This window comes from Varroa jacobsoni, unplaced genomic scaffold (genome assembly GCF_002532875.2).
Source record: "Varroa jacobsoni isolate VJ856 unplaced genomic scaffold, vjacob_1.0 scaffold_271, whole genome shotgun sequence".
NCBI lineage: Eukaryota > Metazoa > Arthropoda > Arachnida > Mesostigmata > Varroidae > Varroa > Varroa jacobsoni.
In genome coordinates this window covers 95373-116471 of record NW_019213173.1, presented here as the reverse complement: position 1 = coordinate 116471, position 21099 = coordinate 95373, and the positions used below count along the sequence as shown (strand labels likewise).

At 39.1% G+C, this 21099-nt stretch overlaps 1 protein-coding gene across 6 annotated transcripts; it reads right to left on the bottom strand.

Annotated features, from left to right (window-relative positions):
- Positions 1-1528: 1528 nt before the first annotated feature.
- Kyat (Kynurenine aminotransferase) lies at positions 1529-21085 on the bottom strand. Of its 6 annotated transcripts, none has more exons than XR_015310324.1 (13): positions 20162-20397; positions 18889-18975; positions 18119-18189; positions 17723-17876; positions 17342-17483; positions 16809-16903; positions 16131-16265; positions 15669-15777; positions 13751-13819; positions 13312-13596; positions 8748-8908; positions 3217-7924; positions 1529-1694 (listed from the first exon to the last, which is right to left on the bottom strand). XR_015310324.1 is itself a non-coding variant. In XM_022830400.2 (13 exons), exons 3-13 carry the CDS (start codon positions 18973-18975, stop codon positions 1635-1637), a joined length of 1368 nt encoding a protein of 455 aa, XP_022686135.1. In that variant the 5' UTR covers positions 20162-20234; positions 20981-21085; the 3' UTR covers positions 1529-1634. The 6 variants fall into 6 exon arrangements, 5 of the variants coding, with proteins under 5 accessions (XP_022686135.1, XP_022686139.1, XP_022686137.1 ...); XM_022830400.2 differs by lacking the exon at positions 3217-7924 and adding an exon at positions 20981-21085 and having other exon boundaries at positions 20162-20234; XM_022830404.2 differs by lacking the exons at positions 3217-7924; positions 18889-18975 and adding an exon at positions 20981-21085 and having other exon boundaries at positions 20162-20234.
- Positions 21086-21099: the final 14 nt, after the last annotated feature.

Sequence of the window (21099 nt, the reverse complement as noted above, 5' to 3'; positions counted from 1 at the left end):
CTTTACGTCATAAGTCTACCCTTTTTTTTAACTAGCGAATTATTCATTCTCTAACTATACATATATGCCCGCTTTTTTATACAGTAGACAATTTATATATATAGATCTAACGCATGGCAAAAGAGCATATGTGACAATGAACCAAATATAGGAAGGATTAAATAAATTGATAGCAGCGTTGGTGGGCAATTCCTCCTAATGTTTTCTATTCAAAATATGTACTAGCCTTTTATTGAGTCACCGAAACTCGAAAAAACTTCTGTCTGGATCGTAGTTTCACTAAAACTTTTGTGAGGTTGTGGGCTCGCAACCCAGGCCCTGCTTACGGCCACGTTGTATCTTCTGACGGCTGTGCAGTTCCACTCGACAGTTGACACAGACACTAAATTCAACCTGAATCTTCAAAACTCGTAAGAGTTGCAGTTGCTTCTTGCCCCTGAACATTTGCCAGCTGAAGTCGACGTACAATGACCATTAACCTAAAGTTCTTGCCTTAAACATAGCTTCTGTCGAAGCCCTGTCAGCTGCATGTTTGCAAGACAATCGCTGGATGCCCAGCGCAAATCGTCCAAGAAAGAAGCTTGTACCTGGCACGAAAAATTCGAAATTCCTTTGAAAACTGGAAAGCAACAAGGTAAGCGGCAGCTAATCTGAAACATCGTGGTCCCGATATTCTAGGGTTCGGTATAGGACTACGACAAATAAAACAAGATAATTTTTAACCTACGTTAAAAATAGCAAAACACTACAGAAGAGCTAAAGTCAACAATCAATTATCGCTGCAGTCGATGACAGTGTTTAGCATCGCGTTCGCGATCGACCACTGGGCGAGGTACTGGCGAAAATGTATTAGAACGATAAAAACTTTGAAGTGAAATGGATGATGGTTACACTAAGAGAGGCTCAAGGTACGGAAAGAGACTGGTCTGAGGCTGAGACGCCGCTTGTTCTTCCTAATATCGGAAAGCTCATCTAACTGACCATTACGTCGATAATACACTGCCTATCTAGTAGATCGTAACTGTTTTCAACTTGGGCTCAGCGTTACAGAACGAACACACCTCATTGCCAACGACAGATTTTCGATAATGATGCACTGGTGTAAGCTTCGCGAAAAAAACTACGGAGCAGGTTTGCGACAACGTTTTATCAAACAATCAACTTACATACCGAAAAGTGCTGGCTTTCAGGAAACGAAATCTGTTCTGCGCCTAACTTCGAAGTTAGAACATCATGTTCCCTAAGCGTAGCAGTCAAATACGCTATGCACGAGTACAGTTTAAATTTTTTATAGCGCGTCTTCTGCTTACAACCTGACTACTATAATCTGAAGTAATGTCTATCTGATTATACAAGAAACGTTAGAAATGTATATCTATGTACCAATAATTTCTCTCTAAAACTATGTTAATATATACACCTAACTAAATCTATTATCGTACGTGGCGTCTGCTAATACAAATCATGACAACAACTATCCTTTATCAAAAAGAGCAATTAATGCAAAAGGAGTGAATGTACAGGTAAATGTGCCGAATAATGGATATTTATTTTTTAGATTTTTAAAACGAGGTCATTTTTTATTGGATAAATAATTTATGTAATTAAAAGTCGACGTCGTATATTGCAAATATTTACATTTTGTTTGGCAGTTTCTTGATGATTTCTTCTGCTTTACCCAAGGTTTCATCTGTCTGAAATTCCGAATTTGCAAAAGAAAAATGAAATAGATTATATTTAAGGCTTTGCATGCTACGCACCGAGAACGCAATTTGGCTGTAATAGTAAAAATGCTGTTTCTCAATCCGGTGGTACCCGATAATATGACAACGTTGCCATTACTTGTCATTATAACTGATTCTTTTGTTCAGTATTCTGCCACTTTCACATTTTCCCCCGTCAACTTATTATTTCACTATACAAACTCTTTAATGGCCCGCTAAGTTCATGTTGTGTATACAACATCTGTCAGCGACTGACAAACTCGTCGTTTTTGTTGGTCATCGGTGCATTTTAGCCCGTCTAGTGAAATACCGAGCCAGCGAAGTATATGGCTGTTCACAACCACTTCGATTTACATTTATAGCCAAACGCGAAATATTGAGCAGACACTGAGACAGTTACTTTCACCGAGTGTTTCTGTTCGAATTGAGCTACATTCTATTTAAACAAATTTTTTGTTTAAACTTGCCGCCTTAATGCTGTGATTTGTCTGATCGTATGCTTTATGCCACGCTAAACACCTACCATTGTTAATTATACTAGTTATTTCGTATACGTTCCGAAGGAAGTTGCGGGACATATTAAGCTGGAAGCCGACCAACAAGAATGTTTAGTAACCCCTCATTAACCCTCGATTCGTAGTTCCTCTTATATTTGGTTAACATAATTTACTATCGTAACGCACAGAATATCTCTTCTCCCCATGTGGTGCGGAAACATAGTAAATATTTTAATTATAATATTCAGCAAACTGGAAAATACCACAAAAAAATTAATCTGCTTCACATTACCCGCACATGTAATACCTCACGTTAGAAACGCTCCTTTGGCATATTCGCGTTCATCTTAATGAAAAGCTATTTTATCCAATTAGCCAGTTCAGTGCTCTTTTATCGTATCTTATACATGAAATATATGCAAGTCGTGCGTCTAATACGATTAATATATTTTAAGAGGCACTTCGTTATTGGCAAATTTCATCACTATAAAATGAATTGAACCATAAAAAATCACAGCGCTTTTAAAACAAGACTAGAATCATCCTGGTCAACGACTGCGAATTAAATTTAGGTGTGTTTGGCCTGGAAGATCTCGCAGATTACTCGAAAGTAAGCCCTTTTAATAAACTCCTTTTCGGAAAGCGTAAACATGCAGACAGCTTGTTTGTCCCATGCGCTTTCTTATTGAGTACGACTATTTCGAAAAAGTGCGCATCTACTCATAGACTAGGGGAGTTATGTTGAAAAATTAACGAAAAATGTATATTTTTCATTAATTTTTCAACAACCACTTTAAACAAAAATAAATTATTTGGGCACGCTACATATTTTTGCATAATAGAGTCAGCCTAGGAGCAGCACGCAGGATTTTTTTCATGGCAGCATTCGTTCTCAAACGTCGTTTTAAGTCAAATACTAACTTCACAGTCATGTATATTGAACATCCAGCATTGCTAGCACGTTCGCATATTTTCTTCCACACCATTTGCTTTACCTTCGTAAACCAGTTCGTCTACATCTGAAATCACTTTTCGACATCTTTCGGCTGATCCAAGCCGGCCCAATCCGAACATTATCAAACCAACCCTTGACGACATTATCGTTGCTCGTCCACCGTGTCGTTTAATTTCGCGGTCGGTAAGTTCATCGGCAGCAGCAGTAACCACGAGAAGTCGGGCAGACAGTTATAAATAATCACCTTTATCGAATAAGGACTGGGCAAATGTAAAGTTGTGAACTTAGGGGGACTACGATGGCACAGCAACCGAATTCTCGTTTTTTTCTTGTAGCAGCAACCATAATAGAAAAGTTTACCACTACTAATAGCTGCGGAAGCACTCAGCTTGTTCTTGCCGCTCCAGTTTAGTAGGACTACTTGGCTACTTTAGATGATATTTCAAGGTTAACGCAGTCGATTCTCAAACGCGCTCTATGGTATAGAACGGGAAAAGGTCTTTCTCGGTATTGTTTTCCTCTTCTCTTGTTAGAAGTGCACCCCAATTCACATGGTAATACTTATATCCCTTGACGTATCACGCGGCGCTGCGGGTATCATGCTACAATAGGAAAATGACAGCAACACAACCAATAGAGTGCTGAAACCTGCCAGCCAGAAGGTGATAACTACTAGGCCAACGTAGTTTTCTCGATAGAAACCGAAGTCAACCAACAAAGGATTTCAAGAAACGTCCTCATCCTCCCCAAGGTAAGAGACATGGTTATATTTTTGCTAGTTGCAAGATGGCCAACCAAGTCATTCTCAAAACAGCCACACGGTACATCGTTTAGAGCTACCTAAAATGACCGCCAAGATATGTAGCCAGCTGCCATTCCGTTATACGCTCAGAGGCTAGCACAGCTTACATTCTGGATCAGACCTTGTCCAGGACGCTAAATTACTATTCTGTATTAATTCTGGTAAGACGATGATATTGTGTTTCGATTCCTTGCAAAGTTTTTGCTTGTCAGTAAGAGACACACAGACCATTATATATGTATATAATTTCTCGTGTAAGCTGCTCATATATGAAAATTTTTCAAACATTATAATCATTAACTATTGCTTTCTATTGCCAGATCATTGTCAGCAGCGAAAAGAATCAGCGTAGGAAAAATACCGCTTTTATCCTAAGCTCGCAGTCATTGTTTACAAATTTGCCAATATGGGTATACAAAAACGGCTTTTATTCCTTTAAATCGACTAAATTATGCTGGACCTACGTTCAAATGGTCTATTTGTCTTAGCAGACGGCTCGTATCTGGTCGATGGGTGCTGCCGGTTGACGTTGTCTCTGCTTTGCCGGCTTGAACCAAAGAGTATGCACCCATGTACTGTGCGTAATATGTCATAGCATCCAAATAATGGTGCTACAATGAAAGTCGTAAGCCCAACCCAACCCAAACCAAACAGCTATTCGTAATCCCATAATCGTTTTTCCGCTAGGTACTGCCATTGATTATGTTATCTTGTTCACTATGGAATGAACATGCTACTATTGCCATCCGTATAGGTGCCAGCCACACCCTTAGCCCCCTCATCAAAGGCCACTGCTACTTTGATCATGACGACGATGACGCCGCTGCCCCCGCCCCGCCACGTCCTACGTCCAACGAGCCCCTACAAGCAGTTACTTGCGTTCGTTGATAACACGTTGAGGTAATAAGCAGCACTTTCATGTCAAATTATCCCAGTATCACCCATCGCCAATAAAAAACGGAAAAAATTAGGGGTAGCCGAAAGAGGGAAACACACAAAGCTGAGCACCAGACAAGAGGAAAGGATGCGACAGACTTTGAAAGACAGAATGTTTTAGTTGATCGCAAACGGGGGTAACGAAAGAATTGTTTCATGACGTCACGTAATTGGGCAAAGGCAGGTGCCACAAGATGATGGCTGACAGATATTAGGCTTCTTTTTAATTACGTAGTTCTTCGTCTTCCACACGAATGGCAAACGAGAGAAAGAGGCGGGTTGTCAGCTAGTGACAGAAGTCACTCTGAGCTAAGATCACTCAGACGTCTTCACCTTCCCATGCACATCTTTGTTTTCCCTCGGACTTCTACCTTCAGGCGGCTTTTGTCGACTATTCACAGCCACAAAGTATATATCAGTATAGTATACTTGAAGTTAATTGTTCTTCTGTAGGCTTCAAAACCGTGTAATGACGCCTCAGAGTCGTTGGTTTTAGAGCAAACCATTCTATTATATTGAACTTCTAGAAGCCTCTTAGTCAAGACGTGTTATTCTTTAAATGTTGTCAATGCTATTAAATTTAAGTTACAGCATATTTAGCAGTATAAATATTAATCACTCTCTTTAATACGAGTCTTAGTGGGACCTTTACATGTATTAACGGTTGGCAGGCCGACTGGTAGGCGCTAAATAACTCCACGGCAAATTAACTTTTTCTAACCTCTTTAATAAATACGTATACACATGGTAGTGAGATCTCGCTACCTGAAACGGGTCTAGTGGTCGTATTAGCGACAGTGAGACCGTCTACACTGACGATACAGGTGATCTGATTATTAAGGGTGCTGGTAGACCTGATTGTTTGGCGCTTCTAACACCCTGTCACAGAGATGTCTAGGAAAGGGTTACAGAAAGCCAGGAGCTTTCGATGTGGCGCGCCAATTCGCTTGTACGTGCTAGTCGGGCCAACTGATTTCGACTAGCGATCTAAAAGACCATCGACAAACTACGACGTACACCAAAGCAGTTGCTTGTCTCTGCAAAATTGTAACTCTGACAGGAATACAACAACACAAAGCCCATAGATAGCCGCTATCGATATAATCTATTAAAATATAATGAGATAACGATCACCGTACTGCTTTAGCAAAATGACATAATAATCGTAGGCTGGCGCTGCTGTAGCCCAGCTGATTAAAGTATGCACAGGAATATATAAACAATCGAACACAGGCGGGAACGCAGCTGTCACTGGAGTTTATTTAGGTCTTTTTCGGTCTTGCAAAAGCCTTGTTAAAAAAAAACGTGTATTACTTTTTCACGAATTGGTTTCAATATTCAAATTTGACATAGCCCCAATTGCTTTTAAAGCAAAAGGAAAAGCTTCACTTGTTCATTGGCTTCTTTCATCATCTGAACGCGTTGAATAGACGCAACTGTCAACCCTAATTGACGATTTATCAAGTCTTGTTAAAAGGGTCGACTTTAGTAAAACACGTTTAACAATGTAGCAGATATTGTTATTTTCTACACGTCGGATAGGGCTGTGCTCGAACTACCGGAACTACCGGAAAGCACCCAAGTATACATATCGATAACAAAAAGGATGTGTCAAGAATCCTCTTCTTACTGGAATAAAATTAATCATAGAGAACTACAGGAAATTACATCCGATGAAAGGAAAACTGATAACTTAGCCGCAGTTCTAATTTCAGCCAGTTATAATAACAAAACCATTTAGCGCGAATCGATGTATTTGGCGTACGATAACAAAGAAGGCTCAGAGCTAAGAAAAGATTGGCGTCAACTAGATTCTCGCTGTGCGTTGAAAACGTTCCAAAAAGTTTCTCATACAATCTATAACAATTAGCGCACTTTGATAGAACAGCGTTGAATACATTTAAACCTTTTACTTTGAAAAGCCCTTTAACATCTCTCTCAAGCTGCAATAGATAATTAAAAAGTCTAATGAAACAATGGATCTAGCAGATAAATCATACATGTAAGAAAGTTATAGAGATGATACTTGTGCAAAGGTAACTTCTTAATAGGCAACGAGTTTTTAATGCGGTTGATTAGGCTACCAAGCCGTTGTTACGGCCAGTAACGATAATCCAAAGCAGCTGCCTTATTGCGAGGATACCTCCTAACATCTCAAACGTCTTTTGAGCTGAAGACAACGGCGAAAAAAAAAAGCCGCACGAAATGCGCATTTGATTCTAATACATGCGACCGTTTTACTAATCCTTATCTTAGAGTTCTGACCGTGGCAGTAAACTTCTATAATAATTTTTGCAACTCATAAAGATGTCTTAAAGATTCGTAGGCATTCAACTCTACATATTACGGTTGTAAAGCTATTTTCAGGCAATTAAAATGCCTAATTAATTAATATTACTATTAATTAATTGATCAAATATCCAGGTCTTGGTAGAACGCAGAAAGGAGTGCTTGTTCTTCTAAACTTCGCTGCATGAAAACCGTTCAGATTTCGTTTGATTGGTCCATGTGCCAACAGTAGCGACATTTTGTATTCACTTGTGCCACAGTAACACCAGCAAACCGGGTCCGAGAGTAATACGCCAATCGAAGAGTTCGGATCAACGTCCCGTAACTAAAAGCGCTTGACAGACTCGATACAAAGCTTCGCCAGAAAACCAACTATTACTTCCATTTTATTTCCTTTAACAATATAACCATCATCGAACGGCCTTTATAACATCAGACTAGCACGCACCACAGCCCGTAGGACTGTTTCAAACAGGATTCTTGGCCTATGCCTGATGAGTCTCCTTTCGGTTTAGGTATCAATGTACCTCGCGCCTATAAGTTTGCCCTCTTCACAACGAGCGGGGCGTTTCACATAGCCAACGGCAGGAACTACATTGTGTGCCCTACTTGATCAATTCATAGCACGTATATAGCCTCTGTTAACGATTCCTCGTGTCGCCATCTGCCAAGGACGTTCGTCTCAGCATAGCCCGCTGCCTTACTCGAGACCGACGAACTACTAGTGACGAAAGTGTCATAGAAACAGACAGAGTTTACAATGTCAGTAGACAAGTTCCAGTAAACCAAGCATACAAATGGTATACACAACGACGTGCCATTGTGTCCAATAAATTTGCTAATGATGGCGGCAGCACCGGCAAGTGCCTCTGCAGTTAAATGCCACCCACCACAGATACATGTACATAAATAGATATAATTAGACGCGGCAATGTCTTACCGATATTAACACAGTTATCGACAGGTAAAACAGGTTAGTAACTTATGCGAAGATATTGCTAACAAAGTAGTGAAACAAGGGCATCGTTAATAAACTGACGAAAACTTTTCCTTTACGAACTCGTGGAATTAGCCGTGTCCTATAATGTCTGTAATGCTCATTGCCAAAGAAGTCGTTCAAGGGTTTCACACCTATTTGTGACATGGTTTAGCCTGGCGGCAATCAGTAGTTATCTCGATAGTTGTTGCGATTGCCAAGATGGATATTTTTAAAAACAAATAATATAGATAATAGCAGACAAAACACTCCAAGCGTTTCATGCTGAGTCACTGGTTAAGCCTATATTGAGACCACGTATCGATAGGCCATTGGCTAATGTACTCACATGCTTGATTAACGACTCCAAACCAGGCAAGTATTTGAGCCTTAAAGGTAGGCATTCGTTGTGAGCATTAAGCAAACAATGTTCGTTCTTAGCCTAAATGAATCAATAGTAATTTCATCGGCGTTTTTAGTGAGAAGTGAAAAAAGAAAACATGAAGCCAAAGGAAAAGTCGTGGGAAATTAACTGCTGGCTTTTTTTCGATTTTAGAAATGAAATTACCTTAAAGAAACAGAACCGGATGTAGTTCTCGGCTAGAGCCTTGTGTTCTGGTCCATAGAATACTGACGGAGGTATTCCCTGTAGTTTCTGAGTCGTCGAGAGCCATTTAGCGAACTGGAAATCTTTTGTACCCGTGAAGGCTGACATGTCAATATTTTTTGCTGAAAACACACGAAAATTAATTTTTATAAGTTTGATGATTGGGTTTATGTACAGTAACAAAAGTTACTGTACATAAACCCAATCAAAGCAGAGTCTGATATTAATCACACCATTTCCCCATTATTGTCGTAGGTTTACTTGCATGAACGCCATGCCTGTTCTAGAGCTGTTTTAGAAGATACCTCTATACTAATTGACACAATATCCAAACTATACTATACTACAAATGTTCTATACTAAACGCTATAGCCTCCAACCAGCATTACGCTAACATTCTTGGATTATTATCTTGTTAACCAGCCTGGTGACAGTAGATGACCTGATGATCTTATTGACTTCCCGTAAATGCTGGAACATTTATGCAAATGGTTCCTTTACGTCAGTTCGGCTAACACCAACAACAGCAATAGTGTTTGCTCACAACATGCCTGCCAGTGACCTCATACTATTCGATAACTTTAACGCCTCGTCGTCTACGATCATTTAACAGTGTAGAGCACGTCATTCATGATTGTGGGCCAAAGCAGTACCCACTTCGACATCGATCTTCTCGCCCAAAAAGCCAGTGAACCTAATAATGCCAATCGTATGGTGTTGAGTCTTCACTTCACGTGCTGGCTATTTTACGACACAGATCGACACTACGAACGGGCTCCGCGCCCGCTGCTGGCCGCGGCAATACTTTTACATATGTTTAAGGTTTACAAACAGGCAGAGCTCTGTAAAGCCAGCTCTCATACACATACAATGCCGTTCCGAGCTCTGCGGCAAACCGTGACAAGCAAACATCGACGGAGGCACAGCCTTCACCGTCTGAATCGCCCGCGATGACAGGATGCTGTCAAAAGCCATAGCGTTCACTCAGAGAGCACGACCGTCCTTTCTGTTTAGAAGCTTACCTTTGAATAACCGCCGCTCGATAACGAACTTGTAACGAAAGCCTGATTCTCACTGAGCTACTAGTTTTCTCAAAATTTCCTGCACTGGCGACATTGGCCTTATAAAACGGTACATTCTCTAAAAGCACATGTCGAGTATGCTTATCATGGCGGGTTCGAAACGTGCCAAAATGCCATCTTCTTTGATAGGGAGGAGGTGCCAAAGGACGCTATGAGTACCACTCAGCATTCTGGACAGGTGAAAAATTTCTTATAACTGCCGTTCAGCGCTAATGAGTCAAAGGCATACGTGGAAAACATCGCTTCTCGAGACAAAAGCCAAAAACAGCTACTCTCCAGCCTTGAACTCGACGCTTCGACACCGAAAATGCTATGTCGGTTACGACAAATATAAAGAGCGCGTTAAATTACCCTCTTTTTGTTACCTGCGGTATACGTGTACACTTGTAGTATTTGTACATAAAATAAAGTGACACTCCGACCACCTACAGCATCAATTCAAGTCCCTATAGGATAATAATATGCTGTAATCGTCTCAATTTGATTAACAGTTAGTCTTTAACAGACACCTAGACAGACGTGCCATTAGTTATCAGACCTTATGCTCAGTAGAGAATTGTGCCAAACTAATAAATAAGTACGGGACAATAGCATAGCCAAAAATTATGGATCTCTGTGAGAATCATTTTATACACTTATGTTCTTTTGTAAAGTACCCGTTTCCAAAAATTAATCGAAGACTTTATGTATACCTCAATATTTTTCAGCTAATAAGCTACATTGAAACAGCCTAGTTAAACAAATAATATTAAAAGCATAATGATCTGCAAATGCGGATAAAAATGGATTAGGGCAGATCGATAATGGACAAGGACATATGGCACCCACTATCAGCAGATCTGCACGAAATTAAAGGAGACCTGGTGTGAAGTCTTAACGTGTCATTTATGAAGTAAAGGATTAACACAAACACCTTTGTCATTGGTATAGAGATCTCGGATGATGGGTTCATATCGTGGATATAAACACGAGGCTAGACCCTTCGTAAATGATGTCAACAACACAAACACGTAAGCGAGTATGGTTATAGGCTTAGGCCTAAGACAACAGGGCTTCGATAACAAGTTATTCTGTACGTTCTGACTCTACGTGTAGAACGATAGGTTGGAACTTACTTATTAATGCATCAATTAAGTTGGTTAGTGCCCGCTGTAACAACAGGTCACCATGCCGATAGCACCTCCCAGACGGCAGACCTGTTTATTCAACCACTAATCTATCACGTATAACGGGAAATCTTTATTGAAAATTCTCACATTTTAACCACCCAGTCATAATAGCGACACCTGGGACGGTTCGAGTTAAGGAACAATAATAATTATTATTACTATTATTATTACAATTAATATGAACGCATGTCTGTCTATCTAATCTATATGAAAGCCAATATAATTAAGATTCATAGCAGGATCATTTGGTGGATTTCGTAAATGCCTACGCTGGCCGCAGCTTCTTGCTGCTATATTAAATAATTTTATGATAATAAAAATATTTACTTTTTCCTGCTCTATTCACCCAACATCAAAAAAAAAATATATATATAAAATGTTTGCTTGTTCATCTTGACGAATAGAAGGTGTTATATAGGATATAATGGACATTTTAATACTCCTTCGTCGTGCGTTTCTTTACAAAAATCGTATGTAAAAATAGAGTACGAAATAAATTAAAGTGAACTTTTCCAGCCTAGATATTCAATAAAAATAACCTATTTTTTTCGAGTGGTTAATTTTTTTTTTTTTTTTTTCATTTTACATAAGTTGTCGGCGAACAAAACCGTTGTACGGTATTCACCAATACTTGAATAAATCCTCAAGCATATCCTTCATAATCTCGTGGATATTAATGACATATTTCTAAAAATTGCCATCAGAAAATTACTCCTACGACGAAATAAAGGCGAGAACTTTTGACTGAGTCAGCAGGTCTTTCAGCTTTTACTTCGAAGTCATCGTTTCGTAACAGAGCATTTAACGAAGTTCTAGTTATTCGTAGCTGCATGATTCGGTAAAACACAAATAAACTACTTTCATTCTTTGGCGCCAACAACGATAAAACATAGATGATGTCATGTGTACAGTGTAGAAAAAAAACTACACCTTGGTAGCCAATATCGTCCAATTCCGAATCTTTTTAGCCAAAATTCTACTGAAAAAACACGGTAGTCGACGTTAGAGGAAGATATGACGACAGAGAAAACAGCCCCTCCCTTGGTTTCTTCTGGAGATACGTTCAAGAACAGAATAGCATCACACGACACTAAAATAATATCACAACACTAACAGTTGCTACCTAAATTGATCTACAGAACATTTAAGTAACAGTCCATTATTACAACACAACCTTTCTAGCATCAAATCGAAAGTCGAAAAAAATGAAGATTTTTGAAAACATCCTTATCAACTTGAGAATTCCTCCCTGTTGACAATCACGTTCAACCTTATGGTTGTAATGGTCGCCGTTACTGGAAATCTAGCTGTACCCAGTGCGACCCCTGCATCTGACTCTACTTGAACTTGGCTCGATTTCGCGGGCTCGCAATAGACCTCATTCATACGGCTATGGCTCGTATTAACCGTACAGGTCGTATAGGAGATTACAAAGGTTGGACATACCTCGCGTGCAGCTCGTGCTAGTGCTGCTGAATATGGTAAAAACATCCAAACAATACGTTTAGCTCATTCCATGATAAATTGAGATTCTGTTATCAAGGATGATTTCGACTCATCGATACTATTTGGTGTTTAAATAAAGCGCGAAGCTATGATTACTGTATGAATAAAATGAAGAACCTGTGAAGGCTTAGAGATTAAAAATGCCTGTTGCTATTGATCATCGTTGCACTGCAGTTTTATAAGAACATATCCCCATGATTCAACGATGAGGTGTATCTCGTCCTTCCCAACATATTAAATAGTACTACCATACCTAAAAGCAGTTTTACATTATCCAATGAATGCAACACGATATTGTGTGCATTCGTAAGAATTGCTTCAAAGGCTTGCAAAGGATTCAATCGACAATTTCGTCAATGACTACGTAGAGGAACTCAGTGAAATACTTAAGGAGAAGGTTGTGACACGCGTAAATATTTACATACTATCTTAAGCAGATAACAGTTATTAGAATTGACTATGTTATTCAGCTGTTATTAATTGTAGCGTTGTTTCTTACTAGAAGTTTCAATTGAATGCTGTCAGCGCACTTAAAATTTGTGAAAGAAAAAAATACATGTGTCAATTTCGTTAATGCTTCCACTTAAATCTATTCTGCAAGTCTGTGAAAAGTTTTCGTATTCACGCAAATCATAGAAATGTTTTCACTGTTTTACTGTATATTATGGCGGATGGCGTACAATTACTAACAACACTTTGTAGTATTCCCCGTACGAAGGTAGTAGAGTTCTGCGTCTCACTTAAATTTGAAATAAGAACTCAACTCACCGAATTGTGAGAAGTCTGATGTAAGGAAGTATCCGCCCTGTGGGACTGTGGGATTCATGTTGACACTCTGTAAGAACTTGCAAATGCGATCCCGTTTTGGCTCGAGTTCTTCGACCAATGATTTCCAATAGGAATCTTCTTTACCAATTTTAGCCGTTTCGATTTCGAGGCCGACAGCAATTGCTTGTTGAATAGGCGTCGGACATGTGTACACGCAGTTCTGGTGAACTAATTGTAGAGCACACAACAAGTTGGCCGGTCCATATGCCCAGCCAATTTTCCATCCTGAAAAATAATTCTACACAAATAAGAATCAAGCAATAATTCTACCTGTCTTTATTGCGTTAATGCAATTGACCGGCATGCTCGATAAATGACATTAAGAAGCACGAACTGGCCTAAAAACTCTCGTTCATAGGATAGGCTGTGACGTACTCACCTGTAATGCTGAAAGTCTTTCCTGCGCTTCCAATTGTAATGGTCCGCTCCCACATGCCGGGAAGCGTGTCTACCAAAAACGGATAGAGAAAAGCCAGTAAGCCACAATATACTAGCGAACTAAACGTGAACACTTTATATGACTATGTAGCAAAGCGTATTACAATTATCGCGTCTGTCTACTATCTACGCCTGAGAATGTATATATTGGGTTGTCGAAAAAATATTGGCAGTTTTCATCCAAAACTGAAGCAAACACCGTTCGTAATTTAAAATGATGTTGCGACCGATGGCCTTCTACCGTCCACCACTGTAGGACCTCTGTCCTAAAATACTTATCCAAATGTACTAAATGACGAAATTTTGTATTCTTGCATTGGAATTTAATTAACACCCCTGCCGAGCGGTTTCTGCAGAGACCGAAACAGATGGTAGCCTGACAGTGTGAGATCGGGGCTATGGCGGATGCATCAAAATTTCCCACTGAAACTCTCTTAATTTTTGTAGGCTAACTAAATATTTATGTGGTTTGGCATTGTCAAAGTAAATGACGACACATTTTATGTTCACTTATTATGGTCAACTTTCTTCAATGGCTGGTTGTAATCCTATTAGTGGTTGACAGTGGAAGTCACAATTAATCGTTCCGTCAGGGGACACCAGCGCATGCGAATGCCTTCCACTCTTACCAGACACGTAGCAATACCTTCTTTTGTGTCAGAGTGCGCTTTGTCAGACTGTCAAGCACATTTTTTTTATTTGTATATCGTGTCGTACGTAATCAATTTTTCAGAAGCCCTCGGTGATCAAATGCTTTAACAATTGTTTGACTTCGTTGAGTTTCTGCAGAATTTAGCGCACGAAAATAAGCTCCAATAAATACTTGTGTGTTAATCTGCGTGGCATGTAAACATCAAATTTGTTTTTATTGCCAACTTTCTTCAGATGGTTTAAAAAAGTTTAGTGATAAATATTTACTTCCTTGAAAATATCACGGCTATTCACGTGCCGGTCTTATTCAACGTTAACCATTAGTCCTTTTGTAAGCGGTCGACTACTACAAGCAACATTTTCGTATGGAAATTTTTACAACGAAAGCAGCCTAATGACATTCGGGCCAATTCATCCGACAACGAACCTTGACGAAAAGCAGCAGAAATTTTTCGTGGGCCGAAGTAGTATCTATGCCTTTATCGGAATCAAATTGTGAAATGTAGCGCATTTTAATTTTATCACAGCTACTAATGCTAAGTATTAGCTTTCAAAGAACATCAACTGACCTGACACGGCTCATATTATCTCAAATATGCGACTTTAAAACAATTATGCTAAAAAACGGTTGTGCTTTTTCGACAACCCAATGTATATATGTGTGTGTGTGTGGAAAGTGGGTTGCTCATCCCGCTATAGAACTACACGCCCGAAAACGCTGCCAGGACCAATCACTTAAGGAGAAGTATCGTACCCAGTAAATTTTACCAATAAACGCATGTTAACATTTAATAAGAGAATGTACGGCAGTAAATTGATATCTTAGCTTCAATTTGTAATCAAAATATATATTGTATGATACACTTTCTCACAATCGAATGTTGGGTTAATATAAGGCTATTTTTACGAAATTCAAAACAGTAATTGTTTATGCCTGTGTATTCAAATCAGGTGACAGTTCTGTGGTAGCTAAATAACAGAGCTATGATACCATAATAAATTTAAACCAATACGTCGTACGCTAGATTTTATGGGCCCTCAAATAAAAACATCTCAGTCTACATCCTCTATACAGGTGTATAGTAATATATATATAAAGAAATTTACATAGCATTAGTACACTTATGTATACGAAGACTTTCAAAATATAAGGCAGTTGTTCGGAGGAAAAAACGTTGTTTCGAGTGCTATCATTGTATGATACGTACTCATCCGAATGTGCTTGGAGCCATTATAGACTATCCATTCGTACACTTCGTCCATAACGGCTACAACGTTGTGCTTCTTGCATAGATCACCAATTATAGTCAACTCGTCCTGCAGCAAAAATAGAAATAGTATATGGTATTGTAGCACAATAGCTAACTTTTGCATTCTACAAAATGATATGTTATCGTTGTAGGGTCACATCACGCTTACTCTTAATATTTCATGTATCGCAGTCGCATAAATATAACAAGATATATTCAACATAATTCGATGTAAGTCCCATTTGCTGTTAACTACAAAGGTGGACACCACTACCTCGTGATCTAGATAACACGGTAAATGATTTATTATAACTATACTCATCTGCCACGATGGAAAAGTTAGATACTAGCTCTGCGCGCACACTTATAAAATGTTTTTTCAATTTCATGTTTCACAGAATGCAGAAAAGAACAACTTACCTTCGAGAAAACCTTGCCGAGGGGATTATGCGGGGTATTAACGACAATGAGCTTCGTTTTATCTGAAAACTTCGAAGCCAACTCAACGGGATCGAGAACCCAGTCAGCGGATGATATGTGGTCGCCCGTTTTTTTCTGTAGAACAGAAATAATTAGCTCATTGACACTCATTTAGTGAGCGATTACTGACCTTAGGTGGCCTTTAAGGTTGCTTACACATAACACCTATTTGTATCTCGACCCTAGTTTGCACACCAGCGAGCTCAGCGCGATGAGCGTAGGTAAGCAACCAAATAGTCTAAGCTAATTTCAACATCAGCACTACTTGTATTTGCCGATCCGTTAACGTGCGTCCTCATAAATAGGTAACTAATAACTACTTCGCATTATTTCGCAGTGAGGCCTTTTACTGCCAGACTATTGCCGCCCCCTCAAATAACCGCCTAACTAGACAGCATACCTCAATGAAAAGGCCTGACGGATCTTGCGCCGACAATGTAAGTTAACAGATTACAGGTCGTAGACAGTACTGCAAAGCGGACGTTATATTCTCCTTAATACATTTTGTACCACATATCGACACTGCCGTTAATAGCATATTGAGTAGCACTAAGTGACAGGGAGGAATTCGAAAAATATTATTCGATTAAATTGTTTTCTGAGCACGGTCCTACTAACCAGTCTAAGAGGAATAAAGACGGGAGTTCCCCCGGCCATCCGTACCATTGGCTCGTAGCAATCATAGAACGGTTCAATGATGATCACCTCGTCCCCTGAATTGCAATTATCAAGTTATGTTAACGCTTATTAATTATTACACTTCATATATTAGATAGAGATGACTGTGACAAAATAGTGCATAATGTCAAAATTTAATAAAATTATAGTTACCATGTCTGTAAAGCGTTGTTTAGGATTTCTTTTGCATTTAAGATTTTGAAGTAATTATCAAAGGTAAGTAAGGCATAATGACGCGAACACGATGTTAAAAAAAAAATTGGCATAAAAACACGTTTGGACAAGTTAACGGGGTCCCGTCTGAATCCGTCACATAGTAATCGGTACTTTTTAAAAAAACAACGTCCAAGGTAAACAGAATCAAGAATGCTCTAATTTTTTATTAAATAGCTCTACCGAAATTATTATAGCTTGCAAAATGTACGGACTATAATCAAATTTGGCGCTAGTCAAAGAGAAAAATTATAGCTTACCTGGATTCACATATCCCATAAACACACAAAAGAGAGCTTCATACGCTCCTACTGTAACGAGCACTTCGGTATTCGGATTAACTTCGTGTTCTGTTAGCTTACTGTACAGCGCTGAGAGGGCATTCACTAGACGAGGAACGCCCTAAGTTGGGCGTGTAAAAATAATACAAAAAAAAAGTATAGCGGCTATATTTTGACGTCTACACCGAAGATATGCCTTAGAATCACAGACGTTCGGATTTAGAGCAACCCTTTATAAAACATAAAAAATGAATATTCAATTCATATATCATTGTAATTGTTTATAGTTAGGGCTCCAGTAAACAGTGGCCGTGAAATTATATTAGGCATGCAACGTTACTTCCATCGGATTTTACTTACGAATCCACGGGCGTACTGATGAATCATAAAATCGCCACCCTTTATGATAGCCTCGCGGAGGGGTCTTGCAACGCTTTCAGGAGGAGGCATGTCTGGAAAACCCTGCCCAAGGTTAACAGGTTTATTCTCAAGGGCTAGCCGGCCGAATTCAATCCTAGAAATAGACAATGATCCACAAATAAATGTCAGACTAAATTTTGTTAAAACTAGTATACATATATAAAACATATATTTTTTCTTCGATAGTTGAAACCTCATAACTTCATCTTCCAATATTTATATATAATGACTCTGTGACCAATTCATCATATAATACAAGCAACAAATGTCATCAGTCATAATACTGTACGTTAAGCGAACGACTTCGATAATTAAAGTACAGGTAAAGATAATCACCAAACGCTCTCGCCCATTCCGGCTACACGTTCAGCTGGAGCGAATTTCGACATGGCTGTAATGTTTTTATCCTGTAAAAGAAACCTCCACACATTACATTATTAAAATCACAGCTCCATTGGAAGTACTGACACTTTGAGTTGTCACTTGAATATAACAAATGAGTTTGTCAGTCAAAAGTTCGAAGTAATCCACTTGAAGAACTCGGAACGTAGTAACACAAACGGCAAAAAGTGCTTAAGTTAATATAAACTACTATGCAAACGATTAAATCATCAATAAACAATCCGTTTCGAGCCTGTGGTCAGATGTAACTAAATCAAGCAAATGCTGACGAACAAATTCATTTTGAATCCAATTCCATATCTATGGCTGTTATAGTATTCATAATACATACTGAACGCAATATGATTGATCGTTAACCAAATAATATATCTGCTACTCATCTTAAAACGAACAACGCTAAAGGTAGCAGGAAGTGAAATAGAAGGTATCTCAAAGTCAAATAGTTGTACTTGATTTTTCTAAGTTCACACTTTACCCAGTTCAACAATTTACTTTTGATATTATACAAAGATTTTGTTGCTTCGTCGGTCGATAATTTCTACATAAACCAAGATTTAAGTAATATATGTTAGCTTATTGGGTCTCTCTCAGCGTTCTGAGTTTTCAAAAAAGCGCGCGGCTTTCTATCACGGCATAGTAGATGACTCAAATTGTGCATAATATTTCTTTACAGATGCACATATTATCTAAAAGTATCAATTCACCATGATAGTGCTGAAGTTGACAAGCGACCGACGACTGGCCAAAACTCTTCTATAGCTGGATCGCGCGAGCAATGCGGTGAGCAACATCTTTAGCAATTAGATAGCAGCAGATGACAGACCAGAAAATCGACAATAATAAAAATGAAAAATGTAGACTGCAGGGTGCAGATAAACAGGCATAAATAACGACATATTATAAGATATTAATAATTAGAATTTAGACGTTAGCTAAACTTAATTGGTTGCTAATTGCCTGCATAACAACAGATCCTACGGTTTTTTTTACAAAGAACTAGATCAAGTTAATCTAATTACAATATGAAGAGAGTTAAAAGCGCAGCGGGATTTGAGGGCAATTCTGATAGCTCAAAATTAAGCCACAGGAATAATAAAAATACCCATAACCGACCTAGTACACGGTAAATTTTAAAAATCGTTACGTATATAATGTGGCAATATTGGTAGTCGATAATAAGTATTATTAGTGTCCTAATTTAATAACTCATTAAGAACCCATTTGTAAAATGCAAAGCGAAATTAGACATGTACTCCAAAAAAAAAAATTATTTATAATAGCAAGACTTTCCTTCCATGTTGTATTAGAATGACACGTAATAGTTCACTTAATTTCTTTGTTTCTTGTATTAGTCTATATTTCAAATGTTTTCAAAATTTGATGGAAATGAGCTTGTAAGGCAGAGACAATCTTACTGTGGGGCAATCGATTCAGTACACGGAATTGCGAAAAATAGTATTGTTATTTATTGCGGTACAAGCAGAGATACTATGGGTAATAAAGGATTATTATCGTATTAAACGAACAAATATAAACGGCGAGTGGAACGAGTTTTACGCTCGGTACTACCGTTAAATATTGTCCCCTCTGTCAACATATGATTAGGTGTGTCTGCCGTCGGCCCGCACCTTACGTGTCTCTAAGTTTAGTAGGCAAAAAAGTCACTGCATCATTACTTGGCCTCTCGCCATAGATGACGTGTATATAGGCAAGCCTGAGTCTCCACGCGTGGAATCTAAAATCACCAAATCAGGCCAAGCGGTAAAACAAACAAGAGGTTTGTTTTTACCAGAGTTCCGAACGTTATCTGACGTTTAAAATTTCTTTGTAATTTGTATTACACAAATACACGGTGTTCTGAGACGAACGGTCACCCAGTGAACACTATGCATGGTATAATTAACAAAGCAGGTCCTCCTATCTTTGAAAAGGTGAGGGAAGAATCCACATGAATATCAACAAACCAGTGCTACGTACCGAATACGGACAACGGAAATCCGAAACAAATAAATGGGAAGCGATACTGCAGGTCAAAGATATGCTGGTTCACCTGTCGACAAAATGAAACCGTCAAAAAAGCAAAAGGCAGATGAGCAGACAGACAAGCCCGAGTTCGTTTCCGACAACAAACGCAAAAACGGGAGCAGAGACGACCCGGTCACCTTGCACTGTTTCTGTTTGAAGATAGCATCTGTTGCATTATATCATATCAGGTGAAGGTGAACGTGGCGTCTGCAGTCGTCACTACGATTTCGAACGATGGCTACCTCTCTCCAAAAACGTCATGGTCCCGCTAACAGGGCCTATTAAGACAGTGATGCTTTTTGATATTCCCTCGTTTTTGGTGGAAGCATCGCAAAACGTCTTCCAGAAATTGGAAAAACCGGACGGATAATGGAAGAAAGGCGGGCGCAAGCCGGCTTTATCTTATCTATTGTTATCGGCCAGAATTGTTGACTGCGTAATGGCACGATTCTTAGGTGTCACCATTAGCACAGTATAGGACATCTGAAGACGACAGTAGTGCATCTCTCTCCAAGTTTAGAAATGGACTATGTATCTTGCCTTATTTCGAACTTCTCACTTGCGTCTCGTTAGGGATATGATTGAACAAATGGCATTAAACACCTGCTCAAGCACAGAACATAACTTTTTTCCGTGTTTTAACTCGGGTGCTTAGGCCACTAGACATTCGTTTAACACGGTAGCATGGATCTCAGCACGAAACAAAGTATGTCTACGCCTAGATTCAAACATAGATTATTACGTGTCTCCAAGTTAAGCGATTTAACTTACCCGCTACGCTACAACGGAAATAAAAAGCGCGCCTGACAGCTGATGAACATAGATGGCAGTAGATAAACCCGTCGAGCTTCAACGCAGCTCAGACAAGACGCAACCCAGTGGAGAGGGTA

What these genes read in the sequence shown, in the direction of transcription:
- Kyat (XM_022830400.2), bottom strand. Translation starts at nt 18,975, where the DNA reads ATGTTGCTCACCGCATTGCTCGCGCGATCCAGCTATAGAAGAGTTTTG. An exon ending in ATCAGTACGCCCGTGGATTC is followed by an intron (nt 17,484 to 17,722) that starts GTAAGTAAAATC and finishes CGCCCAACTTAG; the next exon opens with GGCGTTCCTCGTCTAGTGAA. An exon ending in TCCGGTTCTGTTTCTTTAAG is followed by an intron (nt 1,695 to 8,747) that starts GTAATTTCATTT and finishes TCGGAATTTCAG; the next exon opens with ACAGATGAAACCTTGGGTAA.